At 50.0% G+C, this 26856-nt stretch overlaps 10 protein-coding genes across 10 annotated transcripts; 6 read left to right on the top strand and 4 right to left on the bottom strand.

Moving 5' to 3' along the window:
* Positions 1 to 523: 523 nt before the first annotated feature.
* MGL_0035 (uncharacterized protein) lies at positions 524 to 1189 on the top strand (the record flags this gene model as incomplete). The annotated part of the gene is made up of 1 exon (XM_001732208.1): positions 524 to 1189. One exon carries the CDS (start codon positions 524 to 526, stop codon positions 1187 to 1189), a length of 666 nt encoding a protein of 221 aa, XP_001732260.1.
* Positions 1190 to 1955: 766 nt separating this feature from the next.
* MGL_0034 (uncharacterized protein) lies at positions 1956 to 2774 on the bottom strand (the record flags this gene model as incomplete). Its single annotated transcript, XM_001732207.1, has 1 exon — positions 1956 to 2774. The coding sequence occupies one exon, from the start codon at positions 2772 to 2774 to the stop codon at positions 1956 to 1958; it is 819 nt and encodes a 272-aa protein (XP_001732259.1).
* A 1802-nt stretch (positions 2775 to 4576) lies between these two features.
* Positions 4577 to 9172, top strand: MGL_0033 (uncharacterized protein; the record flags this gene model as incomplete). The annotated part of the gene is made up of 1 exon (XM_001732206.1): positions 4577 to 9172. The coding sequence occupies one exon, from the start codon at positions 4577 to 4579 to the stop codon at positions 9170 to 9172; it is 4596 nt and encodes a 1531-aa protein (XP_001732258.1).
* A 264-nt stretch (positions 9173 to 9436) lies between these two features.
* MGL_0032 (uncharacterized protein) lies at positions 9437 to 13090 on the bottom strand (the record flags this gene model as incomplete). Its single annotated transcript, XM_001732205.1, has 1 exon — positions 9437 to 13090. The coding sequence occupies one exon, from the start codon at positions 13088 to 13090 to the stop codon at positions 9437 to 9439; it is 3654 nt and encodes a 1217-aa protein (XP_001732257.1).
* Positions 13091 to 13524: 434 nt separating this feature from the next.
* MGL_0031 (uncharacterized protein) lies at positions 13525 to 14472 on the top strand (the record flags this gene model as incomplete). Its single annotated transcript, XM_001732204.1, has 1 exon — positions 13525 to 14472. One exon carries the CDS (start codon positions 13525 to 13527, stop codon positions 14470 to 14472), a length of 948 nt encoding a protein of 315 aa, XP_001732256.1.
* Positions 14473 to 14535: 63 nt separating this feature from the next.
* MGL_0030 (uncharacterized protein) lies at positions 14536 to 16731 on the bottom strand (the record flags this gene model as incomplete). Its single annotated transcript, XM_001732203.1, has 1 exon — positions 14536 to 16731. The coding sequence occupies one exon, from the start codon at positions 16729 to 16731 to the stop codon at positions 14536 to 14538; it is 2196 nt and encodes a 731-aa protein (XP_001732255.1).
* A 912-nt stretch (positions 16732 to 17643) lies between these two features.
* MGL_0029 (uncharacterized protein) lies at positions 17644 to 18924 on the top strand (the record flags this gene model as incomplete). Its single annotated transcript, XM_001732202.1, has 1 exon — positions 17644 to 18924. One exon carries the CDS (start codon positions 17644 to 17646, stop codon positions 18922 to 18924), a length of 1281 nt encoding a protein of 426 aa, XP_001732254.1.
* A 1284-nt stretch (positions 18925 to 20208) lies between these two features.
* Positions 20209 to 21382, bottom strand: MGL_0028 (uncharacterized protein; the record flags this gene model as incomplete). Its single annotated transcript, XM_001732201.1, has 3 exons — positions 20209 to 20631; positions 20697 to 21152; positions 21188 to 21382. 3 exons carry the CDS (start codon positions 21380 to 21382, stop codon positions 20209 to 20211), a joined length of 1074 nt encoding a protein of 357 aa, XP_001732253.1.
* Positions 21383 to 21841: 459 nt separating this feature from the next.
* MGL_0027 (uncharacterized protein) lies at positions 21842 to 22711 on the top strand (the record flags this gene model as incomplete). The annotated part of the gene is made up of 1 exon (XM_001732200.1): positions 21842 to 22711. The coding sequence occupies one exon, from the start codon at positions 21842 to 21844 to the stop codon at positions 22709 to 22711; it is 870 nt and encodes a 289-aa protein (XP_001732252.1).
* A 476-nt stretch (positions 22712 to 23187) lies between these two features.
* On the top strand, positions 23188 to 26847 carry MGL_0026 (uncharacterized protein; the record flags this gene model as incomplete). Its single annotated transcript, XM_001732199.1, has 1 exon — positions 23188 to 26847. One exon carries the CDS (start codon positions 23188 to 23190, stop codon positions 26845 to 26847), a length of 3660 nt encoding a protein of 1219 aa, XP_001732251.1.
* Between the last annotated feature and the right edge of the window lie 9 nt (positions 26848 to 26856).

Here is a 26856-nt window from a genome sequence, read left to right as displayed (position 1 = left end):
GGATGGACGACATGTGTCAAATGCTCCAGGAGAGCACTCCGATAAGTTGATGATGCAGTATGTAGTGGATATACGTATCCAATAAATGTTGAGTCCCGGTCTTGGATGCATGCTTCTGTACATGTCGTTGGAGGTGGCAGCGCATTTGTATCAGCGTTTTGGGTGGATGACGAGACCCACGCTGCAACAGAGACTTTCGGTCGCTTTGATGTTTCCGATGGGCTTTCAGACGAAACTCGTTTCTCCCGTGGCTCGACAGTTTTATTCATGTATCATAGTTGATGCAAAAAGGTCGAAGGTATCGCGGGTCGCCGGCAATTTAGATCTCAAGTCATGAGAAGTGGAGAAAATGCGCATGTGTTTCCAACAGGAATGACGCCAACAGCTGCATGTGACTGACCGCTGGCCCATGCCACACGGGCAGCCTCCACAAATACCCCGACAATATTTCGAAAAGGATAGAATGGTCTAAGCGCTTCGTGAGTTGTCTTACTACGTGTCTCCTCTCTTGTCCCAAAGCAGCATGGCCATGAACATGTTTCGACGCGTTCCCTTCTCGCTTCCAATTATTTCTCAGGCAGCCCGTTTAAGCTCACCTGTACGTCTGTCTATCCGACCCACGGCATGCTCGTTCCGTTCCTTTTCTATGGCAGCGAATGTTCCGCGGGTCTCAGCCTCTGCTCGTTCAGGCTTTATTGCATCGACGGGAATTCTCGCAGGTGGCTCCCTGCTTTTGACTAGCGCTTGGTTCGGGTATTCGAGTAAGCCTGCCGAGTGCGAGCCGACCGATCTTCCTGCACCAGCCATCAACGCAAGCAGTGGCAACACTAGTAATCCAAAAAGTATCGTCAACTTGTATCAGCTGTCGTTCGGAACAGTTTGCGGTTTGTGTGCCGGAATTTTTATCAAGAAAGGTCTCAAGGTGATTGCTTTTCTGCTTGGTGGCGTCTATATTCTGATGCAGTACCTTGCCTCAAAGCGTATGATTCGTGTTGACTGGTCAAGCCTGAAGAACACGTACACGTCATCTGTGAACCGCCTCGCCGGCCCTGCTGATACGTCGAAGAGTAACTTTGAACAGATGCCACTTGTCCGCATCTGGAAGCGTACTGTTGATTTCTTGACCGCCGACTTCCAAGAGCGGGCGACGTTCATTGCTGGCCTTGTCTTGGGCTTGCGTCTTGGCTAAATAGAATGCAGAACCCCTGGATTGTTGTACCCATGCCACAGTATCAATTTTTGCGTGTCGTAAAACGCGTCTAAACCAATCCAGGCCTTTCATCTGGGAGACTAATGTATTATCGAGCTATTGCTATCATATACAATTTCTATATTACAGTCGTGTAACAGCTTTTGAGTCCATAGGGATGCCAGTTTGCGGATCGATCCGGTGTTTTTGCAACAGTATTCTGTGTCTTCTTAAGCGCGCTTCGTCAAATGACTCGCAGATGTGAGTACATAAATGATGGTTAATCGAAACGTACGAGCCCATTCTCTTGCATTATGCGATGAATATCTTGCATTCCGACCTCGTCGAGTCCTACACGAGGATCACCATCGCGAATGTTCGCTTCAATATCGAACAACGTACTAGAAAGACCCTCATTTACTGCTGTATTCCAATCGAATGCTACAACTGGCGCATACCTTCCGCGCCAATGCTGTATCCATGTCGATATACATTCTTGTGAGGATGCCGGCAAAAGGTCCCAAAATCTTTGCCTCTGCCAATAGAAAACTAGCGGGTGTTAAAGTGCCCTTACGTACGTATGAAAGCGAAGAAGAAGACTATTGATGACACGAATGAAATGAAGTAGATCATATAGTAGAGTATCACGCGAGACTGACCAACTGCTCTCAGACCGTCCTAAGTCATTGAGCAGGCTTCGAGACTAGCAATCTGGGCTCGCCTCCGCCACAAGTGTTCATATGCGCTTATATAAGCTTTGACCTCATTAACGCGGATGTACACATGATGGGTCATCACCAGCCCATTGAACAAGGAATCGAACAACACGTTGTTTCTCTTCCTTGACATCGTTAGAGCTCAGAGAATGAAGTGTGAGTAAGTTGGATGCAAGTGAGGATGATGTTGCAAATGTGGTGGGATGTGCGTGTAAGAGTTGCTCGAGAATGCGAATACTTTCTCCAATCTGACCTTGGAAGAATGCTTCCATAGACATCGTATTTGTAAGTGATTGGCATACGTGTGAAGATTCAAAGTCTTTCACTGTTGATAGAGCTGTAGGTTCCATGTGCGGTTGATTCAAATACTCGCCAAGAACACAATGATGAACTAATGCTGCATGCATATCGTGCTGCTCCGAAACTGAAGAAGACCTTGCACAATTTAGCATGGCGCTAGCTTGCTTATGATCACCGATTTCCCAAAATAGTCTTGCCAGGGCAAGCGACAAGACAGGGTCTTTGGCATTTGAAGCATCTAGCTTCACAACAAGGCTTTGCACCAAGGTATCAGCTGCCGATATTTCATCTCTCTCAATCAGCAAAGAGGCTAATAGCAGAGTGACTCGAATGGCGCGAGTTTGCCAAATATTGGACGTAGACGTTTCTTTTGCCTTACGATTAGCGAATTGCAAGTGTTTCCACATGAGCTCGACGCCTTGTTCCCGTTCTCCATTATGCAATTTTTCTTGTGCATGAAATACATGCAGCGCAAATGGAACATGGTATGACTCGACCAAAGGCACAAGCTGCGTTCTATGCTCATTGTACACCTGCACAGATTCAAGAACTTTCCACAGAGACTCCATTTCATTGTGTAGCTGCGCGAAAAAACGCAATTTCCATAACGAAACCAGGCGTATATGCCACCATAAAATGAGCAAAGCAAAATCAGACGAAGTTGGCAGAGTCGAGTGATGAATTGGCCGTGTTATGCACTCACTGGAAACTAATGCGACTTCACGCCAGTGGTCTGCTTGGGCTGCTTGTACCACTTTCTCTGAAGCAGAAATTGACGCATTGGAAAGAGTGTGCATTTCAGACCGCGATCGCTTGTATCCAGGAGCATAGTGAGCCAAATATGCGCTCAGGGTATCGGTCTAGGGCTTGTGAGAACACATCAAGTTACGCACTGTAGGTAAATCACTCATTAGGTCACGTCGTTGTAGGGAGAACACGGCATTGGCCATGAATTCTTCTGGAGATGGCGATCCCAAATTCATCAAGTTCTAAGATATGGTCTACGGAGCGAAATAAAGTCGGCGGTGGCTTGTCAGTCACCGCGGAAATCGCAAACTCAAGATTCTAAATTAAAACGCATCTACGAGGGAATTGCCTTAGAATGACCGGTGTCATTCTGGGAAATAAGCCGCATGGGCCACAACATAATTCCTTGATTAGATTTGCGCACATGTTGAGTCCTTCGCTTGTTGCGGCATTCAACCTCTGTTATAGAGCTCTGCTGTTTTATGGAACGGGAGACTCTGGTATCAAACATCTATAGTACTTGCTTAAGTGTTAGATGTAGTGGACACATCATCGGCATGTATTTTTGGGCGCTTGGGTGGTAAATATGAATCAACAGGTTCAGGAGCGATTACATCCGCCAATGCGTGTTTGCCCTGAGCGGGGTGATGAGGCAGGCGTTGTGAATCATTGAGAGGCGTTATCGTTATCGTAGGTTCTTTAGATAAGTGAATAATGTCTGATGATCGAGAAGGCTCATAGATTTCAAGTGGTCTTTTCAGCGAATGGTCTGGATTGGACGGGTTCGCGGTCGTTTCAAAGTGCGGTTCATGATGTTGTTCTAGTACCTTGGAGCGTTCTGAATATGAGACTGGCTGTATTTGTGCTTTGGGGCTCATTTTGGTTGTATCGATGTGATTCCAGAAGTCTGCATAAGTAGCCGAATCATGCAAAGACCCTAGTGGTCGACCATGCTGAAGGGGATCACCACGCAAAGTGGGCGACGGAGGTGATGAGCCCGGACACTTTCTATTGTCGAACACATTTGGTGATTCTTTCGAAGAATTAGATGGTTTCGACAAGCTGACCTGTCTACGATAAAAGAGGTTTTCGACTTCGGAGAGCGACTGTCGAGTCCATCCATTTTCGACTTTGAATACAGCGTAGCGAAGTCTTGTGGATAACATGTTCGATAACTAGGAATTAGCACAACATACGCACAGATAATGCTTTCATTCTCTCAGATTGCACTTGGCGCTTGCTTTTGCCAGCCGAGTTCGCATACGAGCTCTGCGACATGTCGCACTTGAGCTCGGCTGGGCGAGACAAAAGGCTGGCGAAACGCGTGAGCGAACACACACACTCACTAACGCACGACCTGAGCACGAGCTTGTTGTCACCTCCACAAACACCTGCATATACACGTCGATAAGAGATCATGTGATGGATCATGTGATTATTCGCCCCTGACATACACGGCTCGTCCGAGTACAATTCTAAGTCCCTTGCGCCCTGCGAGCGACGACGACATACGCTTGTGCAGCCTTGCGATTGGGGAACACGGTCATATCCGACATACCGTTGATCGCGGCGGCGAAGCACAGGTACTAGAGAACGCGCTAAATTATTGTACACTCCGTGCACTATGCCGCCAGTCTCTCAACCCTTAGCGGCATACGAGGCGGGCACCAAAGCATGGTTTCCTGATGAAGTGCAAGGGTGGGTGAGTGGCACTCTCACCAAAGAGCCGGCGGTTGACCAGGATGGTAATGTTTCTTTGCTATTCAACCTGGACGAATCTGGTGATGAGCGAGTGGTACAAACCACTATGGCGAAAATCGAGGCGCCAGGTGGCGTGGAGAGGGAGCTACCACCACTGCGGAATCCACCATTGCTGGAAGCTTCTGATGATCTGACATCTTTGAGTCATCTGAATGAAGCGTCTGTATTGTATACCATCATGAACAGGTACCAGCAGCGTTTTATTTATACGTATTCAGGCATAGTGCTCATTGCGGTGAACCCTTTCTTTGACTTGAATCTGTACGGTCCAGAGATCATCCAGGCGTATGCAGGACGTCGACGTGGAGAATTGGAGCCCCACTTGTTTGCTGTGGCAGAAGATGCATATCGCTGCATGATCCGTGACGGTAAAAATCAGACAATCGTTGTCAGCGGCGAGAGTGGTGCGGGTAAGACTATGTCGGCCAAGTACATTATGCGCTATTTTGCTACAGTCGAGGACCCGGACAATATGACATCTCGACGTCCTGGGTCTCATGTCATGAGTGAAACGGAACAGGCTATTCTTGCCACTAATCCTGTGATGGAAGCTTTTGGTAACGCCAAGACAACGCGAAATGACAACTCCTCTCGCTTTGGCAAGTATTTGGAAATCATTTTTGACGATCGACACGAAATTGCCGGTGCTCGGATGCGTACATATCTTCTGGAGCGCTCGCGTCTTGTATATCAACCAGATGTGGAACGGAACTACCACATCTTTTATCAACTATGTGCAGGGGCACCTGAAGATTTACGAGCGCAACTGGGCATCACCAAGGCTTCCGACTTTCATTATTTGCATCAGGGCAGTGAGGAATACCTTACGATCCCTGGCGTCGATGACGCAGCGGAGTTCCAGGCCACAGTCGATGCCTTTACGACGATTGGCGTTGCACGAGTCACGCAGATGCATATTTTTGAAGTCCTTGCAGCGCTACTTCACCTGGGAAATGTTGCTATTACAGCGTCGAGAAATGATGCGAATATGGCTCCTGAAGATCCGGCGCTCCTTCAAGCAGCCATGTTCCTTGGCGTCGATGCGAATGAGCTTCGGAAATGGACATTGAAGCGCCAAATGCAATTACGAGGTGAAAAAATTGTCTCGAATCTCTCACAGGCACAGGCTACAGCGGTACGTGACTCGGTGGCCAAGTATGTTTACACATGCTTGTTTGACTGGCTCGTTGCGCAAATGAACAAATCACTTGCGCCGCGTGATGAAGCAGCTGCTGCTTCGATGATTGGGGTTCTTGATATTTACGGCTTTGAGTGTTTCAAGTCAAACTCATATGAGCAGTTCTGCATCAATTATGCGAATGAGCGACTGCAGCATGAATTCAATCGCCATGTCTTCAAGCTTGAGCAAGAAGAATACGTGGCTGAACAGATTCCATGGCAGTTTATCAATTTTGCCGATAACCAGCCGTGCATCGATATGATTGAGTCGAAGTACGGCTTGTTGTCCCTACTAGACGAAGAGTCAAGACTTCCGTCTGGACAGGATGCATCGTTCCTTCAGAAAGTGTACAGCCAGTTGCAGCCGAAGCCTGAGTTTCAGAAGTTCTTGACGAAGCCCCGTTTTGGCTCACAGTCCGCATTTACCGTCAAGCACTATGCATTAGACGTAACATATGACGTCGATGGGTTCATGGAGAAAAACAAAGACACTGTGCCCGATGAGCACTTGGCGCTTTTAGGATCGACAAGCTCGCCGTTCCTCAAGTCTGTACTCGATGCTCGTGCTGCTGCAGATGCGGCGCTGCCACAGCCCTCCACACGCAAGGTATCAGGCCCTGGTATTGCGAGCAAGAAGCCGACGCTTGGTACGCAGTTCAAGGCATCACTAGGTGCATTAATGGATACAATCAACTCAACAGAGGTGCACTATATTCGGTGCATCAAGCCCAATGACGCGAAAGTGGCTTGGGAAGTTCAGCCGCAGAATGTGCTGAGCCAGCTGCGTGCATGTGGTGTTCTCGAGACGATTCGGATCAGCTGTGCAGGATTCCCGGGCCGCTGGACATTCGCTGACTTTGTGGAACGGTACTACATGCTCGTGCCGTCGTCACACTGGGACATGACGTCGCTTGAAAAGGTGCGCGAGCTCGCTCAATACATTCTGTCGGAGACTCTTGAGCCAGATAAATATCACTTCGGTCTCAACAAGGTATTTTTCCGCGCTGGTGTACTAGCATCTTTCGAGCAAATGCGTCGCAATGTTCTCAACGAGCACACCCGCACTGTTCAGACCGCATGGCGTCGTTATTCGGCACAGAGCAAATACAATGCGCTCAAAGCGGGCATCCTTACACTTCAAGCGAATATTCGTCGACGAGCGGCGCAAAACCGCTTCCGCACGGAACGTGAGTTGCGTGCAGCCGTCCTGCTTCAAACGGCGGCCCGTGCGGCTCTGCAGCGCAAGCACCGCGCTCAAGCAGTACATGCGGCAACTCTGATTCAGACGGTCATTCGTGCGTACCAGGCACGCTTGCGCCTTATCGACGAACGCGAGGCATGGCATGCAACGCTCCTCCAGACAGCTATACGTGGTGTGCTCGCCCGTCGTGCGGCTTCGAAACGTGTGCGACAGGTGACTTTGCTACAGTCGCTCTATCGGCGACGGCTAGCTCGACATGCGTTGGCACAACGGCGCACAGAGGCGAAGAGTGCGTCGCATTACCAGGAGGTGTCCTACAAGCTTGAGAACAAGGTGTTTGATCTCACGCAAAGTCTGCAGGATCGCACGCGCGAGAACAAAGACTTGCGTGCGTCTTTGCTTGAACTAGAGGCACAGCTGTCGTCGTGGCAGAACCGGCATGAAGAGCTTGATGCTCGTGCGCGTGGCCTGCAGGCAGAAGTGCAAAAACCGAGTGTGCCAATCCAAGCACACGAAACACTTCAGCTTGAGCGACACGCGCTTGAATCGCAGCTGCACCAGGCGCAGGAGCGAATTCATGACCTGGAGTTGGAAATTGCGACGCTGCAATCGCAGATTCGTTCTCTCGAGGCACCTGAATCGATGGTGCAATCGCTTCGAAACGAGATCGTCATGCTACGGGAGCAGTTGAGCCGAGCCACGGCAGAAAACGAGAGGAATGGAACGACAGTGCCATTGGGCCCTCGGGCCCATGTACAGCGTGCTGGTGGAGTCGGTACGACTGGAGTAGCGACGGCGGGCTCAAGACCTGTGAGTGAGTACGGCGACGAAGCGTTCGAGGATGAATACGTGGAGGATGTGCGCGATGTGCCGTCGGAGGAAATCATTGACCTGCTTGAAGACGAAGTGCAGCTGGACGAGGATGTGCTCCATGGCTTGATTGAGTTCTTGAAGATTCCTGCACCGAGTCTGCAGAACCCGCCGGGTCCGAAGGAAGTGCTGTTCCCAGCGCACCTTATATCGCTCGTCACGAACGAGATGTGGAAGTATGGACTTGTGCGAGCGAGTGAGCGGTTCCTTGCAAACGTGATCAGAACGATCCAGCAGCATGCGATGTCATACCGCGGCGATGATGCAATTATACCGGGTATTTTCTGGCTCTCGAATGTACATGAGATTCTCTCGTTTGTGTGCATTGCCGAAAGTGACATGCTGCAGGGCGTTGGACCCGGCGTCGACGGCTCGGCACGGGAGTTTGAGTGGGGCGATTACGAGCGGCTTGTGACGATTGTAAAGCACGATCTCGACTCTCTCGAGTACAACATCTACCACACGTGGATGCAAGAGGCAAAGAAGCGGCTTAATAAGATGGTAGTTCCAGCGCTTGTTGAATCGCAGTCGCTGCCGGGCTTCGTGACGAATGACTCTGGCGGCCGTTTGTTAAATCGCTTGTTAGCAGGGACAAATGCGCCGACGTACACGATGGATGATATCCTTGGAATACTCAACAAAATCTGGAAGTGTCTGAAAAGTTACTACGTCGAGCCTAGTGTAACCCAGCAGGTGATTACAGATCTTCTGAAAATGATTGGTGTCACATCTTTCAATGACTTGCTTATGCGCCGCAACTTTTGCTCTTGGAAACGTGCTATGCAAATCCAATACAACATCACGCGTCTTGAGGAATGGTGCAAGTCCCACGACATGCCAGAAGGATCGTTGCAACTTGAGCATCTGCTCCAGGCCACAAAGTTGCTCCAATTGAAGAAGGCGACTATGAGCGACATTGATATCATCTATGATGTCTGCTGGATGCTTACGCCAACCCAGATCCAAAAACTTATATCACACTATCATGTGGCAGACTACGAGAACCCTATTTCACCGGAGATTCTCAAAGCCGTTGCCAGTCGGGTTGTGCCGAATGATAGGAATGATCACTTACTCCTGCCGCCAGAAGTGGACGAGGCTGGGCCTTATGAATTGCCACTCCCACGTGAAGTGACGGGCATAGAGACCTACTGCCCGGCATACCTGAATGTTCCCCTGCTTCGTAGCCTTGCAAGCAAGGTCGCTTAGTGAGGAGTAGTTGGCTGTGGTCTGTGTCCGTGCATAAATGGGGTCGTCAACTCCCGTGATTTTTGCCTTTTCCCTGCTCAGGCATGGACACCCTCATGGCTGCTGGCCGTGTTCCTCACTTTTTGTCTCTCCTCGTATTTGCTCTCCGTCTCGTAACTCTCACCTACCCTCCTTAATTCCTGATCCCCTCTTTCTTTGATTCGATCGAATCAGTCAACAAAGCTACATAGAACGTTCAATATGATTTCATGTCGAGAACTACAATTACAAACTCATGGTCATGGTTAATGTCGTTGCGTGCACGCCAAGGATGGGTGGACCTCCGCCATACAGATTTTGTAACTGGCGCAAGTAAGCCACGCTTTCTTCTTTGTTTGTTGAAGTGCCTGGAGCAGGTGCGGGGAGTGCTGTAAGTACGACAGACGTACTGCGTGATGAGTGCCGCCGAATAAGTTCATTTAAAATAAGGTACTGTGCACGATTGGGGAGCTCGTTGAAGGATAGCGTATAATGGTCTTGTTGCATGGGAATCCACCGCTGCTTATGATGGGTTGGCATTGTTGAAGCTTGTGAATAAGAAGGATGAGTTTGCGCTGATGACAACATAGACGGTGACATTGACGGCGATAGTGACTCGCTAGCGGGTGGCGACACCGACACATGACCGTTGCTGCTACTGCTGCTCAAGTTGTGATTATGGCTGCCTTGTGCCTGTCGAGTATGTATAGTGGCAGGGGTAACCGTGCGCTGCGACGATGAAAGTGTACCGTACGAGGACAAGGTGCTAGGTGTGCCATCAAACAATGCGTCTGACTCAGTACGAGGGCGTACTCGGCGTTGCCGCATCAAATACCTTGGGTCCCAATCAACAGCGAGAGAAGCCAGTTCACTCTCCAGATCGTCGATGGTGTTTTCTGTATCGAGTCGAAATGCATCCGGCTCGTCATCACTACCTTCGACATCCTGCGAGTGTGGATGAGACAAGCCTAGACGAATGTTGTTGTAGTGATACGCCAGGTGTTCGTCAGGCAAACTGACACCAAACTGACGCGAATGGCGCTTGCGTTGTCGGCTGTCCAAAGAGGACGAGGAGTTACTCCGGCGCATATTGTTAGTATCAATCGGCTCCGACTTGTGCAGTTGCTGCGGCAGGGAGTGTTCATCATGGTGCTGCTGATGCTTCTTTTTCTCAACAGCCCGACGAACACAGCAGACCTGTGACCACCATGGGTCGCCACGAAGAATCTCGCCAAGCTCGGGGTCTAGCGCCCGCTTGCCTAAGACAATAGCATCGTAGCGCGGGACACTTCCATTCGAAAGACAGAAAATACGCAACGAGGCAGGGATTCGCAGGTTGTCCAGAAGTGTACGCACACGAGTATGTTCTGCTTGCACTTCTTCTGGATGCTCGACAAACACACTTACTCGGAGCTTGTGCTGTCGCCATGTGCCTGTAAAGCTGAGGATTGTGCCGAGTTGCAGCACCATCGTGTATGTATCCCACGTTGGTGTATCGCCGCACGCACTGTTTGCAATCTGAATCGGCCATAAATCGATGTATTGCTCACCACGTGCTGGCTCGTACTGAGCGACCTTCGATGGACCCGGCAAGTCCATAGCATCAAAGCCATACGCAACAGCCAGTGCCTTATTCAGAGCTAAGGCATCTTCCAGGATGCCGACGTACTTCGTGCAGTCGATAGGCTCTACATCAGGCATGGCATGCTTCGTTAGCGCAACAGGCTCGCTGGGTCGCACACGTGCAATAGGGCCGCGTGGCTGCTCACTGGTGCGCTGTAGCGCAGCGGGAAAACCAAGCACAATAATGTTCGGCCGCATACCACCAAGGCCACTCGACAATATGAGGTTTCGTGCACCTTCGCGAACATCACGAGCGATGACTACGTCGACAAAACTCTTGATCCCGCTTACATCCACAAGCTTGAGCCAAGCCAGATGGCTCTTGCGCAGTTGTGGAAGGCACTCATGAAAGTCGCCTTTCAACACGTGGCCTAACACATACAGAGCGCCTTTCTTTAGTGAATTGCAAAAAATGATCAGATTCCACTCCTTGCCGGGATCATTTGCAAGGAGTAGGATCTGTGGACGCCAATACTTGACGTGGCCTTTGCGTTCATCAAGGCGCAGTAAATACTTGCGAACGAAGTGGTATGTGACATTGTGCGAGACGTCCCCCCAAGGCTTCGGTGGCGAGAGCACTTGGATCATGATAAAAAACAGGACTGTCACAGCAATGCACACACTAGCAGTGTATGCGTCAGTCATGAGCATGGAGCCGAATGAAACGATTGTGCCGGCGCCTGCAGTCCATATGTTCCAGTAGCGGAACGATGGGCGGAACGACGGCGCGCCTCCAGCCTTTAGAGCGCATGTCGCGGCAGAGAGGACGCCAAAGGTGAGGAGAGTAGTCATCGTGACGAGCTGTGCAATCAAATTGATCGAGTCAAGAAGCAGAACTAGCTGGCAGAATGACGCAGTGAAAAGCACTGCATACGTTGGTACATCTGATTGTACTGTGCCCTGAGAAAATGGGGCAAGAAAAGGAAGTAAATCATCGCGTGCAATCGCCTGTAACACCTTCGCACAGGCCATCACACCCATCAATGCAGAAAAAGCACACGACGCGAGTTCGCCAAGCAAAACAATCGACGGCCAGCGCGACACTGACTCGACGATCGTCAAGTTCACATAGAATGATTCACGTGGCACAGTACCTGCGAGAATGACAAACACCAGCGCATACACGAAAAAGGTGAATGCAAGTGCCCAGTTCGTGCCCTTCGGAATACTCTTGCTTGGCTTGCGCAAATCGCCCGACATGGAGGTGCCAGCCAAAATTCCACAGACGGCAGGGAACAAGACGCCAAACACAGAGCGCCAGTTTTCTTTCTCAGGGGCTGTGGATGAGCCCGCAGCACCAGCGGTAAAATTGGGCCACAAGTTCTCCGCAAATGTGAGCCAGTTCCAGCCTGAGTAGTACACGTCACGAGCCGAATCTTCAAACGGCTCAACGAGAATTGACGAGATCGGGATGCTTGCCACGGCCAAACTCAAAATGATGGCGAGTAAAAGTGTCGCACGCGCAAAGAGAGACGAGCCAAACAAGCAAACAAGCGTACATAGCCAAAGCACGATTGTTCCGTACAAATACAGAAACGGCGACCCTTCCGGAAGCATACCCGAGTGACCATTTGACTCACCCAGTGCACCAATGAAGCTCTCAACAAAGCCCAGTACGTTCATCGCTGCATTGAAAGCTTGACCAAAAAAGAATATAAGACCAATTGACCCGCCAAATTCGGGACCTAGGGATCGGGAAATGAGGTAGTACGCACCACCACCACGGACCTGACCATTTGTAGAAATGGCATTGAGACTCAGAACTGTTAGTGTATCGATGGCATAGCTCCCTACCAGGAGGAGCAGTGAGCCTACAAGACCTGTTTGTCCAAGAATAAAGCCAAATCGCAAGAACAGAATAATGCCCATGACATTCAGTGTCACCGGCATGAACACGCCATCCCACGTCCCCAGTTTGCGGATGGGGGCATCTTGTGTGCCCGTCAAGTTGTTCGCGCCGCGCAACAATGAATACGAGTTTCCAGCCGCAGCCGACGACGACAACGACTCGAAGTCACCCTTGCGCGCTGAGAAGGACCCCTCAGGCTTTTGGATTTCAAGATCGGAGTTTCTCCGGCGTGGCAATATATTCTCTGTCAGAGCTGATTTTTTCGGTGTATTCGCACTCGTAGCACCAGCCTCATCGACTTCATTGTCGCCTTCATTCATGCCCAAACTTATCCCTGATGTTTCTGTGTCTTCCGTGCCTGACCTGCGTAGAAGCTGCTCTTGCAATGACGCATAATCTGCATCGTCCGCTGATACGAAGCGCGACATGAGAGCCACAATACTGAACCCCGGTCTGGTCAAACTCGGGGGTTGTATTCGCAAATGTAGGCCAAATGCAAAGAGTCGATAAAAAAAGGCACAAAGGCCCTTATTTCGCGGAGAAAGTCGAATCTAGTTGTGAGCGCCGTGTGTTTGACCAGACAAGAGTGGGCACGGCCCAACTGTGAATGTGGGATTAGCTTTCACTTGCAACGTTGAGCTTGTAGCCACCGTAACGCCCACGCCTCCCCTACTCCACGAAGAGTCACGTGTGACGAACAGTCAAGAAGCGAGAGACAGGAACTGTGTTTTAATTAGGTACACGCCTCTATATGTACATGTGGTTTATCGCAACGCGAGACACGCCTGCGTGTGTTGCTTGCGCAACTCCACTGGTCAGCTGGCGCAAAGCTATCTACGTGCGTTTGGGGTAGTCCGTGAGTATGTCAAACACGACTGCATTTGGTGCGCAAGCGATCCATGGAACGAACCCACAGTTTCTTGTGGAACGCGTCATTCGCTCGCGCATTTATGACTCGACATACTGGAAGCAAGACTGCTTTGCGTTGAATGCTGCTACTTTGATTGACAAAGCAGTTGACCTGACATATGTGGGTGGTACATATGGTGCGCAGCGACCCAGTCCCTTTCTGTGCTTAATCTTAAAGCTCTTGCAGATCCAACCGGAACGTGCTATAGTGTTGGAGTACTTGGCTGCAGAGGATTTCAAGTATTTGCGAGCTGTGGCTGCATTGTACGTGCGTCTCACGTTTCCTGCGATCGAGGTGTATGAGCTTCTGGAACCGATGCTCAATGATTATCGCAAGCTACGCTGGCGAGATATGGCTGGAAATTACTCTCTAACACATATGGATGAATTCATCGATCAGTTACTAACGGAAGAACGTGTGTGTGAATTGATCTTGCCGCGTTTGACGAAGCGCTCCGTTCTTGAGTCAAATGATGGACTTCGACCACGCGTATCGCGTCTTGAGGATGCTCTTTTGCGTGGTGAAGCACCGGGACTCGAGGACCGTCGCAAAACCTGTGACAGTGATGCTAGCGATAGTGACGACTCACTGGCAGCATTACGTACCGAACGTGCGACGCGCATAGCACAAGCTGATCGATTGCGGCATTCAAAGCATGCTGCCGTGAAACCTGGTGCCGGCACCCATGCTAATGCTGACACAGATGCCGACAGCGAAGTATATGCCTCACAACAGTCCGAATCAGAGGAAGAGAAATTACAAGCGCGTCTCATTCGAAGCCGTACACCAAGTGTCTCGCCAGATCGACAAATGTCTCCCAAGATCAGTGCTCGATCCGGTAGTGTGTCTCCTCCCGCATTCCAGTCCCGTTCACCAAGCATGTCTCCATCAACAGATTAATGAACTATGTTACACAATGGGGAAAAGAAAAAGCTAGTCCAAATTGGGATGATGTGCAAGCCATCACTCCGAGTCAAGTAAGTCATCTAGTTCGCTAGATGACAGTCGATCATCACTTGATACGTCATCTATGCTAAGATCCTGCTCAGCTGCTGGAATGTGTTGTGTGCCAAGGACGGTCGTTGGGCGCAAGTGTGGCATGAACATGGAAATGACATGCGGCCGCGTATCACGGCTCGCTAGTTCTTGAAGCATGGACGAAGTCTGCTCGTGCGCGAGACGCACAAGTGCTTCGTTTGCTTGTCGGAGTCGCGTACACTCCGCACTAATTTCTGCCAAGAAAGCATCACGCTCTTTGTTGGCCGCCTCCGCTGCTTCCAGGCGCTTCATCCATTCGGCCTCGACGTCTTCCCGCACTTTTTGTGGCGCCTCGAGAGTTTGAGCTTCGCATACGGTCTCAAGCTCACGTATTTGTTGCAGTAAAAACTGGATGCGTGCATCTTTGACGTCATCGCTCGCATTCGTGCTCATGGGCAAAGACATTCTCGCGGCTAACTGGCGCTCAAGACGCCGGATCTTTTCCAGTGCTGCATGTAGTTTCTCCTGCAGAACAGGAAGTGGATCATCAAAAGCAAAGCCCCGCTGCTTTGTCGGTGATACAGGATGCGATGTTCCCTGTGCAGGTGGCTCCGCTCCACCTTGCAATATCAAGGCGCCAAGCTCTTCTAGACGTGCGTGCAAGGTCTCAACCGTCACAGGGATGCTCTGAGTCGAAGGCTGTCTAGACGACGGCTTCTTCGATTGCAGCTCAGCTACTTGCGCGCGTAATGAGCCCATCTCCTCGCGGTATTGGGCAAGCAGAGTCTGCGACTCCCCTTGCGATGACACATGGCCTTCATACTCATTGATAGGCGCTCGTACACGCACATGCTTGATCCGACGAGCAAAGTTTAATGTGCTCAGACTTTCCTCGACCATTGCTGGCGATGGATTGAGCGTGCACACAACGGCGATCCGAGAACGGCCATTCAAGTTGTTCTGTAAGATGCGCGTAAGCTTGGATTCTCGATACGGGATGTGGCCTCCACGCCCGCCTGCGCCCTTCTCGGAAAGTGCAGAAATGACCTTCCCTAAGCTCAGTAAGCTTTTATTGATATTACCTCCTTCAGTCCGCCGGGATTTCGTATTCACGGAATGTCGCTCAGAACCTGCTAAATCAATGAGGGACAATTCACTAATCCGATATGGCCGAGTGTTAGCTGGATTACGATCCCAGGATTCAATTGTAATTTTGAAGCAAGTATGACTTCGAGACGAACGTTCGTTCCAGTCAGTGGCCCCCGTGTGCCGGTTCGATTCACCACGCGCGAGGAGTTTGAATACATGCGCAGGTGATGTTACCACTTCCTCATGCAACGGGGCGACTAAGACAGCGTTGGGGCCGCGCCTTCGATCGTCACGAACTTGGGGCTGATTCGCAGGTTCAAGCAAGTCACGCACAATCTCATTCCATATTTCAAGGTAGCTGACACGAATAAGATATTCACGCCGTGTCGAACCTTGGCAGATTCCATTAAATATATCTTGGACAGCACGTGGAATCACACCTGGCTCGCGACCGTCTTCATCGCCACTTAGCGTAAACGTTTTTCCACTGGCTGTCTGGCCATAAGCAAAAATTACAGCATTGTAGCCATGAAGCGTGGAATGCACGAGTGGTCGCGCCAGCGCCGAGTAGATGTGCGCATTGGAGCTGCCTGTGTGCACGTCATCGAAATAGTATGGCTTGTCCGCATTTGGCTGCATGCGCCCACAAGCCAGCGCTGAATCAAGTGCAAGTGACGCAGATTCTGATGAAGCCACCCATGCACATTGTTCATCTTCTGCGTTTGGACGTACGCGAATATGTACTTGGACCGACTCGCCACTGGGGTGGGTATCATCAGACTCTAGCACGAACGAATTATCGCCTAATTCATGCTGGAGTGTTGAAACATCAATTCGTGAATTAGGCGAAGGAGGATCTGGAATCCGTAACTGCTGTTGAGGGCGTTCAGGCGAGCATGTGAGTCGATCTGATTCAGTTGGCGTCAGCCCAGACGACTTTGCTTTGGACGTTCTTATTCCTTCAGTCACTTTTGCACGCACAGTGCGTGAAGCTGATGCAGGGGATGGCGTCGACACTGACTTGGACAAGACAAAAGGAACCGACTGAGTCCGGGCCTGTGCTTGAGCATGCGGCTGAGAAAATGGTTCCATTCGGACAACGTGCGAGGGTGAGACAGACCGATTCTGTAAATTTGGCTTGTTTGATGATTCAACACTCTGTTCAGCTAAAATAGAAGAATGGTGCTCATCTCTCCAGTGGGTCATGGATGTTGCAGGTCGATGTGATTCGGCGCATGCCCTTGTCATTGAAGTCGGTGACGGTCGCACAAGTGGCTTGGCATTTCGCAGGGGAGATCGGGAGGATGAAGAAGAGCAATTCTTATGCTGGGATAAAGGTACCCCGTGCCCCATCAAATCTGATGGTACATCTTGTTTGGAGGGCGAAGATATAGTTGTTGGATACAGCTGGGTATGCGTGGATGCTTGTTCAGGTAAACAAGAAGATATAATTGGGCTATCATGATCGCTTTTGTGCTCAGCTTCGTTGAGCACAAAGCTATTTGTCAATGGTTGTTGCTGCGATACATGGCTTGCATTGCCCTTTTCCTTATGATGCACAGCAACAGAGATGGGGACGAAAGGGCGAAAGTGTTTCTTGCGTGGTGTTGGCATAAATGGAAGTCGCGGTTTCGCTGAAGCAGAGCAACCCATTTCTTGATCTATGGCAGGATCGATTCCAGCCTGACGTTGCTCTGGCCGGTACCCGCACATGCTCGTGCCGCCCACGTCCATACAAGGACGACGTGAGGCCAGCGCCAAGCGAAAGTGTTGTGCCGCGCGTGTAGCATAGAGTGCACGCGATACATCACGTGAGTGTTGGTGATCGGTCGAGGAAGCTCATTACGCGGCCTGTTGCTCGGTGTCCAGCAAACGTAGGGCCCGTGGAGGTGTGCATGCGCGCCTGGAAGAAGTGAATGGGTGGGCAGATACGTGAATAAAGAGAGAAGTGGACAAGCGACGGCCAACTGCAGTGGCGATAATAATCCTGTGGTGTCAACGACCATGAGTAGTGGTGATGGTGACGTCGGCAAAATAGAAGAGCTTCCAGAAGAAATTCGCAACGCAGATGTCCAGGAAATTCAGATGCGTACGCGCATGCTAGAAAACGAACTCCGGATGCTAAAGTCTGAGCATGTGCGGCTTTCTCATGAGCGGGCAGTTATGCGCGAGCGTATCTCTGACAACACTGAAAAGATCTCCCAAAACAAAATGCTGCCATACCTGGTTGGAAATGTTGTTGAAATTCTAGATATGGACCCTGATATCGATGAGGATTCAGAAGAAGCTGCGAACGTTGCGCCAAACTCGCGACCACATGGCAAGTGTGCTGTTATCAAGACATCTACGCGGCAAACAATCTTCCTACCACTGATCGGCCTTGTTCCAGCGGAAGAACTGGAACCTGGTGATCTCATTGGCGTGAATAAAGACAGCTACCTGATTCTCGATAAACTACCTGCTGAGTACGACTCACGAGTCAAGGCGATGGAGGTGGACGAACGGCCCACTGAAACTTATACTGATATTGGTGGGCTCGACAAACAAATTGAAGAGCTAGTCGAGGCAATTGTATTGCCAATGCAGCAAGAGCAGAAGTTCAAGAACCTGGGTATCAAGCCACCGAAAGGCGCGCTCATGTATGGCCCGCCTGGCACAGGCAAGACGCTCTTGGCCCGAGCTTGTGCCGCACAAACAAACGCGTGTTACCTAAAACTGGCCGGACCTTCACTTGTGCAGATGTTCATTGGTGATGGTGCGAAGCTTGTGCGGGATGCTTTTGAGCTTGCTAAGGAGAAGTCGCCGGCCATAATTTTTATCGACGAAATTGATGCCATTGGTACAAAACGGTTTGATTCTGATAAGTCTGGTGACAGAGAAGTGCAACGTACAATGCTTGAGTTACTTAATCAGCTTGATGGTTTCTCAAGTGACCAGAACATCAAAGTTATCGCTGCAACTAACCGAATTGATATTCTGGATCCGGCTCTTCTTCGATCAGGCCGTCTCGATCGAAAAATTGAGTTCCCTCTTCCTAACGAAGAAGCACGAGCTAGGATCATGGAGATCCACAGCCGTAAAATGGCGGTCGGACCAAATGTCAATTTTGCTGAGCTGGCTCGCTCGACGGATGAAATGAATGGTGCACAGCTTAAAGCGGTCTGTGTCGAAGCCGGCATGATTGCCTTGCGTGAAGGTGCGACTGAGCTGGATCATGAGCACTTCCTCGGCGGTATTCTCGAGGTCCAGGCCCTTAAGAAATCAGACCACTTTTACTATGCTTAATACGTCACGCTGCCCAATTCATAGCTATGATTCATGCTGTACAAGCAAAAGAATGACAGTGGCCAGAACAATTGTGCAAACCATTACAGAGAATAATGCAATGATGGGATTTGTTTGATCCTCACATTCGTCCAAAAAAATATGCTCGCGCGCTAATTCATGGATACATTTGAAGTAGTCAGACGTGGATATGACCCATGAAAGAATTCCCAACGCGAAGTAAATAGATCCAAGTGTTATATCTTGTGTCCGAGTACTAATAAACTGGGTCGCAAGATTGGTCTGACCATCGAAGAAACCCGAGTCGCTGGCAGATATGACCTGTTGAACTACATCATAATTGCGCAGTGTCAAGCTGCTCGATTGTTCAGACGTCAAAGCTAAGCTTGATGCAATGTTTTCGTAATGTTTGTCCATGTTTTTAATTCGAAGATCGAGAAACATTGTAACTGAGAGCACTGTGACCATTGCCAAAAATTTTGACCAAGACATGTAAGTTCGTTCACGCATGCAAAAATCACGAGCAGTTTCGCAAGGCATATAGGCAGCTTTAAGTCCAAACCAGTTTGCCAAGGTAAACCAATGGTGGTATTCCTCGCGTTCTAGCTGTCCCCGCATAGCACTGCCCTCATCGTTGTTCACATCGCTGTGCAACAAAAATCCGTCCTCAGCCAAGGATTGTCGGTATTCCTCCTCGTGATTTCGTTCCAATAAAATCAGATCCTCGATTTGATGCCACTCATTTGAAACCGGCTGCCGAGCTGCCTCGATGTGACTCGAGCCAGCCATACAATGGTAATCTCCAGTACGCACTTGAAACGCAACATTTACTTTGAAACTTCAAATTGAACCGATATCTAGTCTCGATGTTGACGGATTTCATAGATCAACCAGCTATAGCTCAGCTGGAAGAGCGAAGGTTTGTAATTGGTTACCGGTTATTTCCACCTTAGGTCCCGTGTTCGAATCACGGTGGCTGGATAGTTTTTTCTAACATTTTTATCAGTTTCGAAATGAGAGAGTCTTGGTTAATCGAACAAGATCGAGCCAATCATATACATATATATAATGGAAGACTCGCTAATACAATGGTGTCAATGTGAACAAATTCAACATGTCTGGTTAAAATATATCCTTTTTTATAATGCTACCTCCGAATCTAGTTGCGACTGAACCAGCTATAGCTCAGCTGGAAGAGCGAAGGTTTGTAATTGGATATCGGTTATTTCCACCTTAGGTCCCGTGTTCGAATCACGGTGGCTGGATCTTTTTGAGAGACACGTTTTAATTTTGTAAAGCTACAAATTGACCCGAAAAGTAAGCCTCAGCGGGATAGTATCGACACCGAATGGATCGGCCTGCTACGAATCTTGAATCCAATGCACGAACAGCACGGTAGGCACCAGCCGCACCGGTGAACTGAACAAACACACGCAAGAGACCGTTATCATCATGAGGATAAATGATGATATTTTGTATAAAACCGTAACGGTTGCACTCTTCTTCAACATCTTGACGCAAATCTGAAAGTTTGATTTGGCATGGATCGAAGTATTCGAGCACGACAATTTCGCTGGGATCACCGAATTGCACGTATGAATTGTCGCCGGACGGATCCACATTTGGATTGACGACCAAGCCCCGACCCTTGCCACCAATGCATGTTGCTTCTAGAGGCGCAGCAATACCTTTGTTTCCTTCAGGACCCTACATGTGTAAGAAACGCAATAAGAGGATTAAGATCACAAAAACAAATGTAATAAAATACATACCAGTCCTTGCCCTTTCTTGTAGCCATATTTTGCCATGATTCTTTCAGCAAAGCTTGCAGTGTCAGGTACATCACAACTAAGCAGTTCAGAGGCACGCTTCGTGTCCTGCATTTCATTGTCAATAGGTGACGTAGACTTTTTCCGTAGAACAGACAGTGGTGGAAGTGGGGGTGGACCAGGAGGGGAGCCGCATTTTGAAAAGATTGAGCACCGTTTTACGCTCTGTGATTGAGTGCCTTGGTCCGATTCAGTTGATCGAAACTGATAGCTCGTAGGAGGAGCATATTGTGGTCGACGTGGCACACCATCTTCACTCTCACTTGAGCTTTCGTCATAATGTTGAAGCCTGCGCCATTCCTTTAAGCTATCGCAAAATGATGTGTATTCATTTGGCATAAAGGGATGATATTCAGCGCAGTAATTAACAGTTTTCAGCGAAGACGGAGCGGCTGGTGCCTTGAAGGTAAGTCAGGAAAAAAATGCAGACGTACAGATTTTTTACCGCGCAGAGCGGCCATTGAATGTATATGTTCGTGATCTTGTGTAGGACCATGGTATGGTGCACAAGTAATTGACTCACCTAAGTCCTCTTCAGCCATTTGAGCCAAGTCTACGTCTTTTTTGTGTTCGTAAGAAGAAAGATACATGGGAACGACTCTGTCAACTTTCGGCAAATCCGGTTTCATAGGTGCAGGAACATTAGATGTTATTTGATGGGTTTTAGAGTACAAAGGAGCACTTCGATGAGTATTGTTTTTGTTTAAACGAGGAACAAAGCGCAAGGCAGTTGACATAGAAGTTGCCTTCACGTCGGCCTCACTCGAAGGTTTTCGAGGTATAATTGTGCCGGCTGCATTTGAAAATACTCCTGCATACAACGAAGAATTTTTCAAAACATTTTCTTCTGGCTTAAAAGTAGGAGATCTTGACCGAGAATTAGGAGTACTGAGAATGCAAGAGGGAGATGATGATCTTGACGTCATTCATACACTCACTGTTTGAAGTGTGAGTAGGCAATGTGGAGGCAAGTGTGCGATGTTAGTGCTTATCAACAGCGGAGTGGCGAATGTAATTTGCACCTCAGATCCACCGCTAGTCAACAGCGTCATCAAGATATTTGTCTTCCTAGGGGCGGCCATGAGATAATGCGATCGCTCCAAGAGGAAGTGCGTGAATGTGTGCAAGTGCTAGAAACACGCACGACAGAAATATTTTCTGAGTTAGCTCAGGCATGCTCTCTTGAACGCACAGGCGAAACAGTAAATCTACGCCCATGGGTTCATGAGAAAAACTTGACTCTGACACAGGCAGAGCTACTCCGACTGGTTGATGCAGCCGTACAGCACCAAGAAAACCAGATGCGCCTAACTCCCCTAATTGAGCGAATTAAGGAGCGTGATACGAAGCAGCGGCAAACGATAATGCGTGTCTCTGAGCTTCAAACAGAGCTTCTAGCGCTATTAGAGCGCGGTGAGAGAAATGCAAAAGATATGAAAAAGGCAGAGTCTACACCAATATACTACAATGATATACTTGAATATGCGCAAAGACTCGCACGTTACACGTCTGCACCGCGTGGTCACAGGTTACAAGAAGCGAGCCAAGTTAATGAAGCGACAGGTGATACAAGCATAGCTGCGGCACAGTCACAAAAGGTATCGCAAACAAATTCGAAGGCTTCAGAACAACACCAGCAGCATCATATCGAATTTGGAAAGTCCGACTATAATCAAAACGCGACCCGCGCCATGTCCTACTACGACCCTGTCATACCGGAAACGCCACAAGAGCTGCCATTTCCGAGCGATCGACTCATGCGACAAGGCATTCTCTATGCTGATGCTGCCAAGGAAGATGGCGTCATGACTGAGCCAACAGATGCAACAGCGCAGTCGTCGACCAAAGAAGAGCACGAACTTGTGGAATCGCAAAAACCAGCGGTACCAGCTGTGCCTGTTCTTGACTCATTTGCCATGGACACAGATGACGCGTTTGATCTGGACCTAAACCCATAGTCGGATTCTTTGCATGTGCCAGGTCCATACCGGTATTATCATATTGGCAGCAATCAAGCCGTGGGATTTGTTAATAGAACCGCGACATAGTCACACCATGTCCACTCGCTGTAATTATAAAAAATAGCTGGAATCAACTTGAGCTAACAAAACTCACGAGCGTTCCTGGTGGTTGCGACATTGTCAAGTACCTTTCCTTGCGCCTGTCTGACTGATGGTTTATGCCATCAACGCGGCTTTCGTCCAGGAGGGCGTGGGTGGAGGAGAGTACACTGCCATGAGGATATGTACCTTATAGGTACGACTTACATGACACGCACGCGGGTTGGCTTGCGCCGGATGGTAGGACAGGGGCGACGCGGCCAATCCCAGACTCTCGGCCATCAGTCGTCGTGCCTCGTTCGTCACCAGCCCCATAAGCCCCTCCTCGCTACACAATGAACGTGAGTTCCTCGATGGCGGATAGCGCCACGAGCATGTCTCACGATGCCAGCACAATGGGTGGCAATATGGGGAGTGCACATGGGAGTGGCAACTTGAACACGTCGTACCTTCAAACACCGCCTCGAAATTACTTGCGCCAGCAGCAGCCGACCTTGCTTACACCGACTATGCACCCACAAAGAAGTCCGCAAGTGAACCAGCCGATAACAATGACATCATCGCCGTGGAGCACATCACCTCGTCAGTCAGATGCCTCCTTATCACCCAAGGGCTTGTATGATCGACGGGATCAAGTCGGGCTCGGTGAACTCACAACACCGCGATGGATGATGTCACATGGCCATCCAGATGCAGATTTTCCGCAGCGACTTCTTCCTCTCGATTCGCCTGCATATACTGGGAGTGTTTTCGCAAATACCAGTGGCGGAACTGGTGATCTCAGCACACCTGGCGTTGCAGCCACGCGTGATCGGAACAGTGCGAGGGAGAAGAGTGCACGCGCTATTTCATATTCTCTGAGTAATACGAATCATGCTTCGAGCAGTAAATTGATGCCTTCATTTTCATCGATGCAATTCGACGAAGCGCCTGTTGACTTTCCATCTCCGCCAATCGAGCCATATGAGGTGTCATCCTATGAAACACCAGCACGTCGTGCAGATAGGCGTTGGAAGCCTTCGACTGCATGTACAGCTTCAGTAGCAAACGGAGTCGATGGTGCGGGCACAAGTGCAGCTACAGGCAGTTCTGCCAGCGCTGTGCCGGCGGGGGCCGCCGGCACGCCTCCAGCACCGCCGCCGGCATCTATGCCTGTACAAATGGAAAATTCGTTACACTCACCACCCGTTCATGGCTCGTTGACAGATATTACGGATAACATGTACCACATGAACATGTCGCCTTTGTCAACGCCGCAAACACAGTCCAGCAGCTTGGACGTGTTTCTAGACAACCCAGCTCAGTCGCCGTTTCAGTCTCAGTCTCACACACAGGTGCAACCGCCTTATTTAAAAGTTCATCCACAAACACATTCATCTCAAGCATCGTTTGTCGCGTCGTCTGTGCCATCTTCATCTATCCCTTCACAAGAACGCGCAGGATTTTCGCGTGTGGAAGAGCAGGCTGGACCGGATCATTCTCGCTGGAGCGTAGCACCGGCTCGAGCGCCGCCAAGTCCCTCGGTTCTTCCATCAGGCATGACCTTCTCAGAGGCAGCTGTACCTACATCTGAAACGAGCTCGCCACGTGTACCGAAATCACCAAGATGGCGGCAGCGTGCAGTTTCTCGCGTGGACGATACGGACGAATCGAGCTCCTTGGCTGGTCGACTCTCGCGCCGCTCACTCGTAGCACTCAGCTCTTTCTTTAAATCAAGTCCGCGTCGCACGACAAAAGATGTTTCTGACGCGAACGCGGGAAGTGCTGGTGGCAGCACTGGTAATGGTACTACCGCCATGCCATCTGCAGTTGCATACTCCTCAGCAAAAGTGGCGACGCCAGAACCATCCACGCCACCGTCCCGTTCACGACTCTCATTCTCGCGCCGCCGACGCCAAAGCCTACAGCATGTCCGCAATTCCCTTGCTCGACAAGCACGCGCCGATCAGCCTGGCGTACCCGATGTGCCTCATGTGCGTGACACACCCAACACGCGTGCATCGACAGGCGCGAACTTAAGTACTCCAACGAAATATGCGCCAAATCTTCCCCCTAAGTCATCACGTCGCGAGGGTGCTGACGTCGTTGTGCCTCTGCGCACAGAGCCTTCGCCTTATTACACAGCCAAGGCACAGGGTAGTCGTATTCCCCGTGCTTCATCGATGATGCGGATTCTCAGACGAAAGTCGGGTGATCAGGATGATCTGCGTGAATCACGCTTGCCAGTCAGTTCATCAATGCAAAGCATCAGCTCGGCGTCCGAGTCGCCTTTTGTATCGCTTCGCAGCAATAACAACCAGAATAATGCAGGACAGCGCTCAGAACAGCGGCCACTGCGCACGTCGTCTCGTAAAGCAGTGGAAGCATCACCCGTGAAAGCTCGCACTTTGCGCAAGTCACAAGCAAGTGCTGAAGCAGCAGAAGCGCTTCGTCGACAGCAGACTGCACAGACAAACTCTGACGTTGGCATGTCAACGACATCGTTGTCGATCCCAGCGACATCAACTAATGCAAATGCTACATCAGTTCAAGAAACTGCTCGTTCTCATGCTTCTCGCACACCATCAATGGCATCAAGCATGCTGGAATCGGGAATCCCTGTGCCAACAGATGTGCGCCGCCGTCCACCAAGTGCTCAGTCACGCCGGTCGATTCGTGTGTCTGTGGACGACTCTCAAGCTGGTGACGACGAGATGGAACGGCATATTCAACGCGTGTTCCGTCGAAAACTTGCAGGTGGTGCGCGGTATGAGGACCTTGAGAAGCAGCTCGCATTCCCCCAACCGACAGCAGCAACCAAACGTCTATCGCCTCGGCAGGCCGAGGTGATTTATGGAAACCACATGTGTCCATATGAGCTGCAAGAGATCCATCAATATGATTCCATTTATTATGTCGGCTCGTATGCGCGGCACAAGCACTATGCAGTGCCGGAGAAGACCGATCGGAACTATGGCTACGACGACGAGCGGGGTGACTATATCGTGAACCTTCGAGATCATCTTGCATACCGATACGAAATCCTCAAGTCATTAGGTCGGGGCAGTTTTGGGCAGGTCCTACAATGCCGCGACCACAAGACCGGGCAGTATGTGGCCATCAAGCTGATTCGCAATAAGCGCCGCTTCCATCACCAGGCAGTGGTGGAGGTTCGGATCATGGAACATCTTACACGAGCGGATCCCGATGGCCAACACCATGTTGTTCACATGACAGATTCGTTTACGTTTCGGCACCATCTGTGTGTCACAATGGAGCTTTTGAGCATCAACCTCTACGAGTTAATCAAAGCGAACAGTTTTGAAGGCTTCTCAGCGACTCTGATCCGCCGCTTCACATTACAGACGCTCCAATGCTTGGCACTTATGCGCCAAGCTAGGATTGTTCACTGTGATTTGAAGCCAGAAAATATTCTCCTCGTACATCCACGGCGTAGTGAAATTCGTGTGATTGACTTTGGTTCGAGCTGCTACGAGGATGAAAAGGTATATACGTACATCCAGAGCCGCTTCTACCGTTCACCTGAAGTGATTTTGGGCATGGAGTATAACATGGCTATTGACATGTGGAGCCTGGGCTGTATTTTAGTTGAGCTTTTTACGGGATACCCAATTTTTCCTGGAGAAAATGAACATGACCAGCTTGCATGCATCATGGAAGTATTAGGCCTACCAGACCGTCATCTACTGGAAAAGAGCACGCGAACGAAACTATTTTTCGATAGCACAGGTGCGCCAAGGCCTGTGGTCACATCGCGAGGACAAAAGCGGCGTCCGCAATCAAAACCACTTGCGTCCGTTCTGCGCACGAATGACGAATGGTTTCTTGACTTCGTGGCGCGATGCCTCACATGGGATCCTGAGCGCCGCATCAAGGCTGATGCAGCCCTACATCATCCATGGTTCGTGCATCGCGCGGATTCCGTTATTCCGCGTCTTCCTCAAACCCGACGCTTAACTCGGCCTGACACAGCGCGTTCTTTAGAGTCAGGTTCATTGCTGCCACGCGCTACGCCTGCATCCCATCGTTCGTAGATACCTATG

This window comes from Malassezia globosa, assembly GCF_000181695.2.
Source record: "Malassezia globosa CBS 7966 chromosome Unknown mgl_sf_1.1, whole genome shotgun sequence".
NCBI classification, from domain to species: domain Eukaryota; kingdom Fungi; phylum Basidiomycota; class Malasseziomycetes; order Malasseziales; family Malasseziaceae; genus Malassezia; species Malassezia globosa.
Note: the sequence above shows the minus strand (reverse complement) of the source record. Positions and strands in the feature narration are given on the sequence as shown.